This window comes from Cajanus cajan, chromosome 11 (genome assembly GCF_000230855.2).
Source record: "Cajanus cajan strain Asha chromosome 11, NIPB_CcT2T_4, whole genome shotgun sequence".
Taxonomy (NCBI): domain Eukaryota; kingdom Viridiplantae; phylum Streptophyta; class Magnoliopsida; order Fabales; family Fabaceae; genus Cajanus; species Cajanus cajan.
In genome coordinates, this window is record NC_138527.1 from 4,631,600 (window position 1) to 4,644,606 (window position 13,007).

Genomic DNA, 13,007 nt, shown 5'->3' on the forward strand with positions numbered 1-13,007 from the left:
GCTCACTAATACAACATCTAGATCACAAATACAACAAATAAAACAACATATGCAATTTAATTTTTGCATATAATCAACAATACAAAGTCATCTTCAAAATCTCCCGCAAAACCTAAAGCATGCATCTCATCCAATTCCAACATTTCAACCATCAATTCAACACAAAACAACAACATCTACACTTATACAAGCTATATAAGTTACAATCAAGTTTCCCTTACCTCAATTGAGCTCCTTACAAGGAATAATCAATGCAGAAGAAAACTCCTTTTACAGCACACTTAGAGATCCTTCAACTTTGATCCTTAAGAATCTCAGTTGTACAATCTTCCTTTGACTTCAAGATCAATAAATCTCTATAGTTTTAGAGAATATTCATGACCTTTGAGACACTCGAAAGCTAAAATCATAAAGCAATTTTAGAGATCTCTTATCTTTAACTTCTTCATAGAAATCTTTATTTATTAACTTATGCAATTCATTTCTCAAAATTCGTCTTATATACCTCGACCTTCCTTGAGCTAATTCTCATGTACTTGTTATATACTTTATAACTTAAGTGTAGGGTTATCTCAACTCTAACCCTCATCCCAACATAGGCAACACATCATAAAACATCACACTTAATTACACATATCTTAAATATACATAATTAAGAAAAACATAATGTCACAAAAGTAACTATCATTGCAAAGTTATTACTAATTTGTGACTAATTAGATAGTGATATTTTCTCTCGTCATTTTGTTGCAAATTTGCGATGAATTGGCAACAAAATCTATCCCCACTAATTTCTATTATTAATATGTGAATTTCTTGTAGAGAGATAAATATGATATAAAGCACTCACAATTTTGCCTTGGTAATAACCGCCCAATTTCCTTTTTTTAAAGGAAGCGGGTTCACATTTTGAATTTCAGCTAACTACTCAAAATTGCACCTCTTGTTTTGGATTATTACACCTCTCAATATTTTCTTTTTTGTTTTAGTTTTCATGAGATTATGTAACCAACTTGAGTCTAATCCATTCTCTATATCGTCAACTATTTTAGGTGTCAGCAACAATAAAGTAGACCAACATTGATGGGTGTAAATGGTAGTGACTTGTGTCTCTTAATCAAGATGTCCAAGATTTGAATCTTAACCTTGCGTATGATGCAGACTATGTTGGAAGGATAATATTCACCTTATATGCTCTCATGGTTCTTGACGAAGATTAGTTACTACTTCCAATAGTGAATACTTTGTATCAATATCATACTTATAAAAAAAAAAAATAGTAACAAAGTAGTTAAATTAGCCGTTAGTTGTCTGACTTATCTAATCTCGCCAAAAAAATTTGTTGCTAACAATTTCATACAATATACACTCTTTTGCCTGAAAAGAAAAATGTTACATGTATGCATTTTAAAAAATACTGATGGTAAAAATTTTTCTTAAATTATTGACGTTAAATTATTAATTAATCCTGAAATTTGAATCGTTAAAACCACCACTGTTGCTAAACACTTTGCTTCAATATATATACAAGGAATTCATTTCTACAATGCATTCAAGTATTTCCTTGAAAATACAAACTGAGCATGCAATTGAAATTTGTTATTACGACCTAATCGGTTAGGTCATCGGGTTGATGTAATCACAACTCGAACATGATAATATTTATTTGGTGATTAATTTAAATACCTGTAATATATATTACCTATATATATATCCGTAACTTGTATTAAGCGTGATGACATTTTAATTCGGGATTGTGAACCTTCCGGAAACGTATAGAGTGACCAACATGAGGGGACAAGTTAAGATTGAAGAATTTTTTTCTTTATTTTTGCAACATGACTATGTACAATGTGTATTTGTACTTGGCTACCTGTGTTTTGCCTTTCGGGGTTTCACACAATAATTAACGATGAAGCAATGAGAATGAGAAAACTAAACTTCTACTCTCCCTCCCCCTTTGTGTCTACGCTTGAGAGATTGCATGCTTTAGGTATTTGAAAGCTTTCTGATAATTTAAAAAACCCATAAACCAGAAGTCAAAGTTATCTACAGTAACTATTTCTATGTACTTTTGCGAAGGCTTCTTCTCATGTTGACTTTGGTTAACACACCTTATCTTTTCATGTGGGATCACAACCTGCAATGACAAATAGGAAATTTTACGTTAGAGAGCCTGAAGAGACACATATTTAGAGGCTTTGTGCAAATTAAAATTATATATGTGAGTATTACCTTGTAATGGATTCTGATCAAATGACCTTTTGAAGAATAAGCTTTGATTGATCTCTCGCTGCAAAATGCAACTTTATCGGTGGATATGAATAAGAGGCCTGCTAGAGGACCAGATGTGGTTGATAGGTAGCACTGAGATGCTTTTAGTAGCTTCTCTCCATTTTTTACTTTGAATAGTTGCATGAAGACTTTTTCCACTCCTCCAACTTGAAGAATTCTAGCTCCTAAGCTTAATTTGCCTTTTACTGTATTAGTTATTTTTGGCCCAAGTTTTACTGCATGTCACCAAAAATATTTATCAGTAAATTACAACTTTAATATTGTGTGATAATTATGAGTTAGCATGGATAAATTTCTCAACAAATACTTATAAATATCGAAAAATAATTAACACAGTAAATGAATCAAATGTGATTAGAAGAGTATGTATACCATGTTCTTTGAGTCCAGTTGCAAAACTGTTAGTCTTTCTCCCAAGCTTGTTCATTATCCCGGTTAGAATTGAATTTACTTTACCTGAAAAATCAAGACATTAATCCAGTGTTGTTAATATATAAGCATATGATACTGTTTTTGAAGACCTGAAGATCATTATCTTTTCTCCCATTTTCTAATTAAAACAATTGATCGATTAAATAAACGATATATCTTACTTTGCTTTGAACTTGTGGTAGATGTGTTGTATTGGGAAGCTGGAGCAGGCAAGTATCTCTTTGATGGCTTCTCACCCAAGTATGCTGCTGAGGTGAATGGAAATCCAATTAGAAGCTCTTGAAGAAAAGATGCCATCATATGTAACCTTTCAAGTAAATTTCTTCTTCTATGATCTTATTTCGTTACATAAATTTAAGAGAGTTATGCCCACTTTGGTTGATGAAACCTGATGATCAGAAGATGTATATATAATAGCATATGAATCTTGACTTTTGTTTTGGATGAGTCATCTGCTTGTCATCATGAAAAATAAAGGAAGATGGTCATTCTTCGGTTCAAGATTGCTTTTCTGCTAACTTTTTATTTTAGAAAAGCAAGGTCTTGTATAAGGTTTGATCCTCGTCATGATTAACAAAAATAAAGTGGATCGTTACTAAGTTTGGTATAATGTGTGTAAATAAGGTAACTTCTTAGTGTGCAAGGCTTCGATGATGTTGACATATCATTGATTATAAAAATTAATAGGTTACAATGGTTAGAATATGGAGGTTGTGGTTGGTTGAACTAATTAGTAGGTTCCTTTTAGGGCAATCATCTTTTATTCAAAATTATAAGGAAATTATTTCATCAAAAGCTCTTAGCAATATAAAATTTAAAGGCAATCTTTTGGAGAATAGTATCATCTCTCACAATATAATGGGGGACATATTTTCGGGAATATATTTGATGACATATAGCTGACAAAATACAATGTATTACCTCTTTTTATACATATTTATTTATTATATGTGTGCGTTCATGTCAAAGAGCATTATATGGACTGGCAAGTTAGCTTTCTGATGCTAGACTAACATGTGATCTCTTGCAATAAGATATGAAATCTAGTTAGAAATAATGAAAAAGAAAAAGGAAAAACACTCCATGAGTGAATGCACCTTAAGGTAGAAGAAAAATGAAAAAAGAAAAAAAAGCTCTGAATGAGTACACCTTGAGGTTTTCTATAAAAGTGAAAAGAGAGAAAATAATACATATATAATGTCATGAAATGTAAAATAAACGTATAAATTAGAGTGTAGAAAGAAAATCAAATGATCACCTTGCAAATAACTTTTTACGCCAGACACATTTGCTTGGCTCTAAATAGTTTATGAAATTGATTAAAGATAAGATCAGTATTTTTCCAAGTTGGTTTCATTTTCACTTATATATAATTAAATTAATAGTAGTCCCAGTACGTAGAAACATTAGCAAACCACATGTCAAAAGCAGTCTTCTTAAATGGATGATGAAAATAAAACACCTAAAACTAAGCAAGTGTCACTTCTCGATCAGCATACTTGGTAATTTTGTAATACCTAGATGAGTCAGCTAAGGAAACATACGCATGTTATTAGGTAGGCAATGAGAACATCATGTGGTGGTGGAGTGAGGTAAGACACACTTGTTTTGACAAAAAGAGAATGCCAGATCAATCTAGCATCATCCTTATGCCCCACATGTAAACCGCGTTTGAACTTTGAAATGAAACCCAAGATTTCTATGGAAGATACTAGAAGGAAGGCATTAAGAAAACAATTAGAAAAACAAAAGATTCCACTATTGAATTAATTCAAAGTTGATCTCTTTCCTATGTTGCAATCCATTCTTCTTTTTTTTTACGCTAAACAAAAAAAAAAAATATATATATATATATATATATATAATCTAATTAGCATAATATGTGGTAGAGGTTTGATATATGTACAGTAATGCGAAAGATAGAATGTGGTAAATTAGTAGACTAGATGATAATTTTATATCCACTAGTAGTATATTCTTAAATATAGATCACAACACTTTGAAGAATTAATTCTTCATTTTTGACAAAAGAATATTTTGGTTTATAAAAAAAATACTAAGCGTAATGTATAGTGGTGTGTTTATGCAAAGAGTTAAACTCTTTCTTAGATAAACCTATTTTTATTAAGGTTGAAAGAAAACAAATATATCTTCTTGGTATAACAAATCTTAGTTTGCTATTTAATACAAGTGAAGTCTCAATTTAGGGTATATTTAAATAAAATTTCCATAAAAACTTAAAAAATGAAAAGAAAAAAAAAATTTCTTTATAAGCTAAAATTAATTACAAGTCAAAATATATATATATATATATATGAGGAGGGTTCAAATGACACCGGTGTAACTTTTATTAAGTGTTACACCGCTCAATAACTTTATATTAAATGTGAATTTTGAAAATCCAACCGTTAGATTGAAAGTTCATATCTCTTAGATCATATATGTCAAATTTTGTATTAATCTAAGATGATTTGATACTTCATTCTCATAAAACAAAATTGACGTAATATATACATTTCAAAATATACTAAAATATGAACACTTTGATTACCTTCAAGTTGTTGTTCAATTTTAACAAAATTTGACATATATGATCTAAGAGATATGAACTTTCAATCTAACGGTTGGATTTTCAAAATTCACATTTAATATAAAGTTATTGAGCGGTGTAACACTTAGTAAAAGTTATACCGGTGTCGTTTGAACCCTCCTCTATATATATATATATATATATATATATATATATGAGAGAGAGATTTTGTACAAAATAGATATAAATAAAGTCTTACATCGTTAGAATAATAAAATAAATAAAAATTTATAAAACACATGTATACTTCATTGAAGAAAGACCTTTTAATCGATGATAATAAAAGGAAAAACATGAGAATTTAGACTCAAAAGTGAAAAATATTTATCATTGTAGAATTATATATGTGTTAATACCTAATATACAATAAGATATTATTCACAATATAACCTCTCAACAAAAATATACACTAGTACATAATACACATTTTACGTCGGTTAGTTTAGGGGTTTTTACGTCAGAAAAATGTCCGACGTAGAAGCGGGAGACGTAAATTTACGTCGGGGCGCGAAAACCGACGCAAATTTACGTCGGACATGTGAAGGTCCGACGTAAAAAGTCATAAAAAATTTAAAAAAAAAAAAGAAAACAAGTGCAGCAGAACGGGCCGTACTGCTTGGAGAACGGCCCGTTCTGTTTGAACAACGGCCCGTTCTCCATGGAGTACGGGCCGTTCTGCAAGCAGAACGGGCCGTTCTGCTTGAGAGACCCAGGAGCGCGTTCTCAGGTAGACTTGGTCACTTCCTTCTCCATCTCCAGCTTCAAAAACTTGAAACAAACAGATGAAAAAAACATCATTTACGTCATAAAACCTCATAGAAAAGCCCAGAAACAGAAAAACACAAACTTGAAGATGGTACCTCGAAAAATTATAAGGAAGGAAAATACACATTTAGTCGTATGAACGCAAACTGCTTGTTTTTGTCGTATGAACGGAGACTGAATGATAGAAAAATTATAAGGAAGGAAGGACCGAAGGAGTAGGAGGCGGAGGGATTTACACAACGAAGAGGGAGAGGGTTTACAGAGAAAAAAATGAAAAGTGATGAAAAGTGAATGCGCGCGGTGTGCCTCGCGCTCTCTTATTCAAATTTGCGTCTTTTTTACGTCGGACCTGGTAGGGTGCGACGTAAATTGGACTTTTTACGTCAGACCTTCCCAGGTGCGACGTAGATTGGACTTTTTACGTCGGACCTAACCAGGTGCGACGTAAAAAAGTTCGCAAAAATTACAAAAATGCCACCGCATTTTTTTTACGTCGGATTTTCGTATTTCCGACATAAAAGGGGTGACGTAATATACTTATTTTCTACTAGTGATATAACATATATACCCTAACAATTAGGTCAATAAAAATAAATAACATACCGCAAGTATTAATGTGATCATTTTTTTTTTTGGATCAACAAAGAAAGAGTAATATTAAATTGGTAGAAAAGGTACCAAAATCCCGTTTACAATAGTAAAATTCTGAGTTGTTGTGGTAATATATTAAAACACCTACTAATTATGATAAAGTAAGATAAATAGTGAATAGCCACCAATTCACCTCCCAACTATATAATCAAACAAAAAGATATTATTGTCACGTCCAACCTATCAAAAGTCTACTCCTCCCCTTCCAAAATCAATTTATCAAGTCCACTACTAGTCCTCAAAATTCAAAAAATTAGCAATAAAGTGATTATTATTGAGTAAGAATATATGCATCTAATTGTTCATTGTAGCCAAATTTACTGCAATCATAATAGAGTGAACATAACTTTAGCCTCTTGTAAATATTCCTATGCATGTACTACAGAATAATCTCTACATCTCGACCTTGTATCCCAACCAAGAAATTCCATCCATAAAATACAATTTATCTTTAATTCATTTGATCTTTTCACGATACAAATACACAAGTCTCAACATGCTTTACCAGTAACAACTCCCACTAAAACACAAATAACTTTTAGCAACATTTGAAAAATGTTACTTAATTATGTATAAATGTTACTAATTTGTTTTAGCAACATATTATCAAATGTTGTATACAGTCCATGTTGCTAAAGACTTTTAATAACATTTTTATATAATTAGGTAACATTTTTCAAATGTTAGCAAAGTAGTATTTTTGTAACATTTTAATGATGTTGCTAATATTTTGTTAATTTATAAAATAATAATTAATTTTAATTTAGATATATTACTATCAATTATTATATTTTTATGCCTCTTAAACTCCTAGGAATTTTTAGTTACTTTTTAGGAGAAGACATTCTTAATTAGTTACCACTAATTATATATAAAATATCAAATTTCATTTATCTTAAGTATAACTATATGGTTATATATACTCTTTATGAGTCATTAATCTATTCGATGTGAGACTTTAATTATGGATAATAATTAGAGATAAGAAAAATATATTTTTTTCTACTTGATGTGGGACTTTGATTTTAGAAGCAAATATAGTAACATTCACTACTACAAAAACACTATTTAACATCGTCATATTTACATCGGTTCTAATAGAACCGATGTAAATTATAAACGCGGTGGCAAACTTGTAAATAAATAAAAAAAATATACACTACAAGAAAAATGCTAAATAGCGACCGAAATTAGCGACCGAAAGTTTTCGGTCGCTATTTTGCGACCGATTTAGCGACCGAAATTTTTCGGTCGCAAATTAGCGACTGATCAAAATAGCGACCGATTTAGCGACCGAAAATTTTCGGTCGCTATTTTGCGACTGAATTAGCGACGGATTTGGGTGGTAGCGAGAAAATCGGTCGCTAAATCGGTCGCTATTTAATTGTGTTTTATGAAAGCATGATCTGCGACGGAATTAGCGACTGATTTTGAATAAATATCAAAAAAAAATTGCGACAGATTTTATTTCGGTCGCTAATCCTAAACTTTTGAATATTTTAGCGACCGAATTAAAATCAGTAGCTAAAACTTTTTTCTTTTTTTTTATCATTCAAATGTCAATTGATGTGGCAATTTTTATTAAAATGTCAAAGCTAGGATTCGAACTATGGACATGGAGATTATGGGCCACGCATGGTACCGCTGTGCCACTTTAATTTCTTTGTAAAATATTAAAAGTAATATATATACATAATATAATATCTTTTCTAAACTTTGAAAAATCCTCAACATTATATTAGATATCTTTTAATTTAATATTAAATATCTTTTAATTATAAAATATAATAAATCAAATCTAAAATCTGTAATAATTTATTTGATACAAATATTTAATATGAAATTATTTATTATAAATTTAGTTATGATTTTTATAATCTTTTAATTTAATACTGGATTTCTTTTGATTATAATATTTTAATATATTTTATTTGAAATATCAATTAAAATATTTTATTACCTTTTCATTTTAATTTATTGTAAAAGAATAAGAATATTTAATTTAGCAGTAATAAAAAATAACTATTATAAGATTTAATTTGTTTAATTTTATTATTTATTATAATATTTTTAGTCGCTATATTGATTTATTTCATTCACTCTCTTTATTAAAAAGTGTTAAAATATAATTTATATTCAATTAATTTAATAAAATAAAAATTTAAAAATATGTATTTAAAATCTATAACAATTTCTTAAATACAAATATTTAAAATTTTAAAATAAATTTTTATTTATTTATTTATTTTAAATAAATTAAGCACAAATTAAATGTTGTGATTTTTTTTAGAGTATTCATCTTTAAAGTTGCAAGCTCAGTTACTTGTTGTAGAGAAGGAGAAACATAAATATTGAATAATTCATCTTTTGAGAACCATGAAGGATCTCAGATCAAAGTTAGAGCAAGTGAGTATAGCTGATTTGTTTTTAAATTTTTATTGAAATAAATGATCAAAATATATTGCCTCTTTTAATGTGTTGCTTCAAGTCAAAATTAGCCAATCTGATTACAAAATAAATTAAAGGCAAAAAAATCACGTATCAATTCATATCATAATCAAATTTGATTATAAAAGAAAAATGAAAGATCATATCTGGTTCCGTGAAACATCAGTGTTTTAGCGACCGAAATAGCGACCGATTTTATTCGTAGCTACATCAGTGTTTTAGGAGTATTTTTTTTTTCAACAGGGAAAAATTTATAAGAAATCTTTTAACATAATTATTTATGAACTAGATTTTAATATTTTAAAATAAATTATCATCAAATGAAAATAATTTTATACCAACTTGATTTCTTTGGGAAAGTAATATATATATATATATATATATATATATATATATATATATATATATATATATATATATATAATACAGAAGCTTATAATTTTTATTATCTTATAATTTAATATTGGATTTCTTTTGATTATAAAACATAGTAAATAAAATCTAAAATCTGTATTAGTTTCTTTAATAAAAATATTTAATTAATTTTAATATATAATAAATTTAATATCAAAATATTTATCTGGATTTGAGTTATAATTATTATAATCTTTTTGATTTAATATTAGATATCTTTTGATTATAAAATATAATAAATAAAATCTAAAATCTGTAGCAATATCTTTATACAAATATTTAATATCAAAATATTTATTATAATTTTAATTATGATTTTTATAATCTTTGAATTTAATACTGGATTTCTTTTGATTATAATATTTTAATGTGTTTTATTTGAAATACCAGTTAAAATATTTTATTATCTTTTTATTTTAATTTATTATAAAATAATTAGAATATTTAATTTAGTATTATTAAAAAATAATCATTATAAGATTTAATTTATTTAATTTCATTATTTATTATAATACTTTTAGTCATTGTATTGATAAAAAAATATTTTTAATTAAAATATATTTAAAAAATTTAGTTAATTTATTATCATTCACTTACTTTATTAAAAAGTGATAAAATATAATTTATTTTCAATTAATTTAATAAAATAAAAACTTTAAAATATATATTTAAAATCTGTAACAATTTCTTAAATATAGATATTGAATTAATTTTAATATATACTAAATTTAATATTAGAAAATTTATTATGATTTTAGTTATATTTTTTTTATTATCTTTTAATTTAATATTGAATTTCTTTTGATTATAAAATATAGTAAATAAAATATAAAATCTGTATCAGTTTCTTTGATAAAAATATTTAATTAATTTTAATATATAATAAATTTAATATCAAATTATTTATTATGATTTGAGTTATATATTATAATCTTTTGAATTAATATTAGATATCTTTTGATTATAAAACATAATAAATAAAATTTAAAATCTGTAATAATTTCTTTAATACAAATATTTAATATCAGAATATTTATTATAATTTTAGTTATGATTTTTATACTCTTTTGATTTAATACTAGATTTCTTTTAATTATAATATTTTAATGTATTTAATACTTTTGATTTCTTTTGATTTGAATTATAATTTTTATAATATTTTGATTTATTATAATTAATTAATTTCCATTTTTTTATTTTTTAGGTTAGTAGTAAGTAGTTTTGGCAGGAGAAAAGCAAAAAAGAAGGGGGAAAGAGTGAGTGAGTGAGCTAGTATTCCTTTTCCCTCCAATTCTAGGGTTTTTCTCACCGCTAGGGTTCCCAATTCTCTGGTCCCCCCTCCCCCATCCATGGCCACCGAAATCCTAGAAGACTCCAAGCCTCTGCTCCACGAAGCCAAATCGCCACCGGCCTCCAAGATTCCGGAGAAGGATGCTTCCGCGGAGGCCGCTAAATCCGAGGACAATCAAGCGCCCTGTTCCGCCGTCGCCCTGTTTCGCCGTCGCCCCCATCAAGCGCCGCTCCCCCTCTTCCTCCGCCCAGCCCAGCGCCAAGAAGCTCTTCTGCGACCAAGAGGACCTCTCCCTCCACGGCTTCTCCGCCGTCCACGTCCCCCTCAACCTCCACTCCCTCCTCACCAAGGGCCGTTCCTCCCCCGTCCTCCGCCGCTGCGTCTCCGACCCCTGCTGCCCGCCCAGACCCTCCGCCCTCCCGCCCCTCCCGCCCACCTTCCGGAGGAGCGTGTCCGACCTCTCTCCCTTGCCTCTGCCTTGTATCAACTGCGAAGAAAATACTGCACCCGACTCCCTGGTATGGACGGTTCTTGAAAAAGTTTTGATCTTTCTTGGATTTGGAATCGTGGGTTTTGTTTCTTTTTTGATGGGTGTGTGTGTGCAGAGGCTGAGAAGGATGAAAGATTTGCTTATTGGTCAAAGGTTTGCTTATTATGAAAAGTGGTTCACTACTTCTACAGGGATACTGCTAAAGATCCTACTTATTGGTCAAAGGTTTGCTTGTATAATATGGCCAAATTGGCAAAGGAAGCTTCAACTGTGTGGCGTGTCCTTGAACCACTTTTCATAATTTTGATATTGATAACCACTGGTCTTCTGAAAAGGGAGTTGCTTCTTGTGTTTTGATTTATTTGCAATCCCTTCTAGCAGAATCAGGTAGCCTTGTAAAAAATTCACTATTATAAATTTTCTTTAAGTATGCAGTTTTATCTAATTTTCTATATAATTAATTGATTATCACTTTTTGAACACCAGGAGATAACTCCCATCTTCTACTATCCATTTTGATCAAGCACTTGGATCACAAGAATGTTGCCAAGAAGCCTATCCGTCAGATTGATATTATTAACACCACCACGCAGCTTGCACAAAATGTGAAGCAGCATACTTCAGTTGCAATCATTGGTGCAATATCTGACCTCATTAAGCATTTAAGGAGATGCCTCCAAAATTTAACTGAAGCATCCAGCATTGGAAATGATGCAGATAGGTTGAATTCTGAACTTCAGTCTGCCTTAGAAATGTGTATATTACAACTTTAAAGCAAGGTATTTGTGCTAACATCATGTCTCACTTTTTTGTTTGGCTTTCAAACTTTATATTATGCGACACTTGATATCATTCTAAGGCCTCAGCTTTGATTTTTGAATAAAGTTTCTTGGATTCATCATAATTTATAGATCCAATTTGTTATCTATTATGTTTTTTTACCAGATGTTAGCTAGTGTTTATAATAATACTCAGGAAACCAATACACAACCATAGAGCATAACTACCAAAATAGAGGAAGGCAATGCAGACAAAATGCTTAAGGTACTTTTGCTTCAATTTTGATGAAAAATATGTACTTTTAAATTTGGTTCCTTTGACTGATCATATACTTTTTACTATACATCGGCAAATGTTGATAATAAAGTTCTGGAAACCAATATAAAACCGCAGTCCGTGGCTACTGTAAAGGAAGATGAAGCTGACAAAATGCAGAAGGTACTTTTGCTTCAATTTTGATTATAAATATGCACTTTTATGAATTTGGTTACTTTGACTGATTATTATATATTATTTTACTAGGTGTCAGCAATTGTTGATGATAAAGTTTTGGAAACCAATATAAAACCAATATAAAGTTTTGCACTTAAAACCTTTTGTTTTAAATATAAATCGGATTTTCTTTTTATAGCTGAATCGTTAATTTCAATTTCTAAAATTAATGAGCTTGAAAAGGTAATCCACAAAACACACATTTGTCCTTTTTTATTCTTTTTTACCTTAGTTGTGAGCCTTTTTTTTGCCAATAATTAGTATAGTATAGTATACCACTATAGCTTTTGTTTACTGGTTGTTTTGGTTTAAGTACTCCACAAGTAAAAACTTGTAAAAATGGTTAATTTTATTTTATA

The 13,007-nt window shown here is 29.4% G+C and overlaps 2 protein-coding genes across 2 annotated transcripts; one reads left to right on the forward strand and one right to left on the reverse strand.

Moving 5' to 3' along the window:
• Positions 1-1,808: 1,808 nt before the first annotated feature.
• LOC109818710 (GEM-like protein 7) lies at positions 1,809-3,239 on the reverse strand. Its single transcript, XM_020384240.3, has 4 exons — positions 2,889-3,239; positions 2,668-2,751; positions 2,236-2,510; positions 1,809-2,140 (listed from the first exon to the last, which is right to left on the reverse strand). The coding sequence occupies exons 1-4, from the start codon at positions 3,025-3,027 to the stop codon at positions 1,967-1,969; spliced, it is 672 nt and encodes a 223-aa protein (XP_020239829.1). The 5' UTR covers positions 3,028-3,239; the 3' UTR covers positions 1,809-1,966.
• A 7,625-nt stretch (positions 3,240-10,864) lies between these two features.
• Positions 10,865-12,166, forward strand: LOC145953213 (uncharacterized). Its single transcript, XM_083067058.1, has 2 exons — positions 10,865-11,763; positions 11,863-12,166. The coding sequence occupies exon 1, from the start codon at positions 11,027-11,029 to the stop codon at positions 11,675-11,677; it is 651 nt and encodes a 216-aa protein (XP_082923184.1). The 5' UTR covers positions 10,865-11,026; the 3' UTR covers positions 11,678-11,763; positions 11,863-12,166.
• Positions 12,167-13,007: the final 841 nt, after the last annotated feature.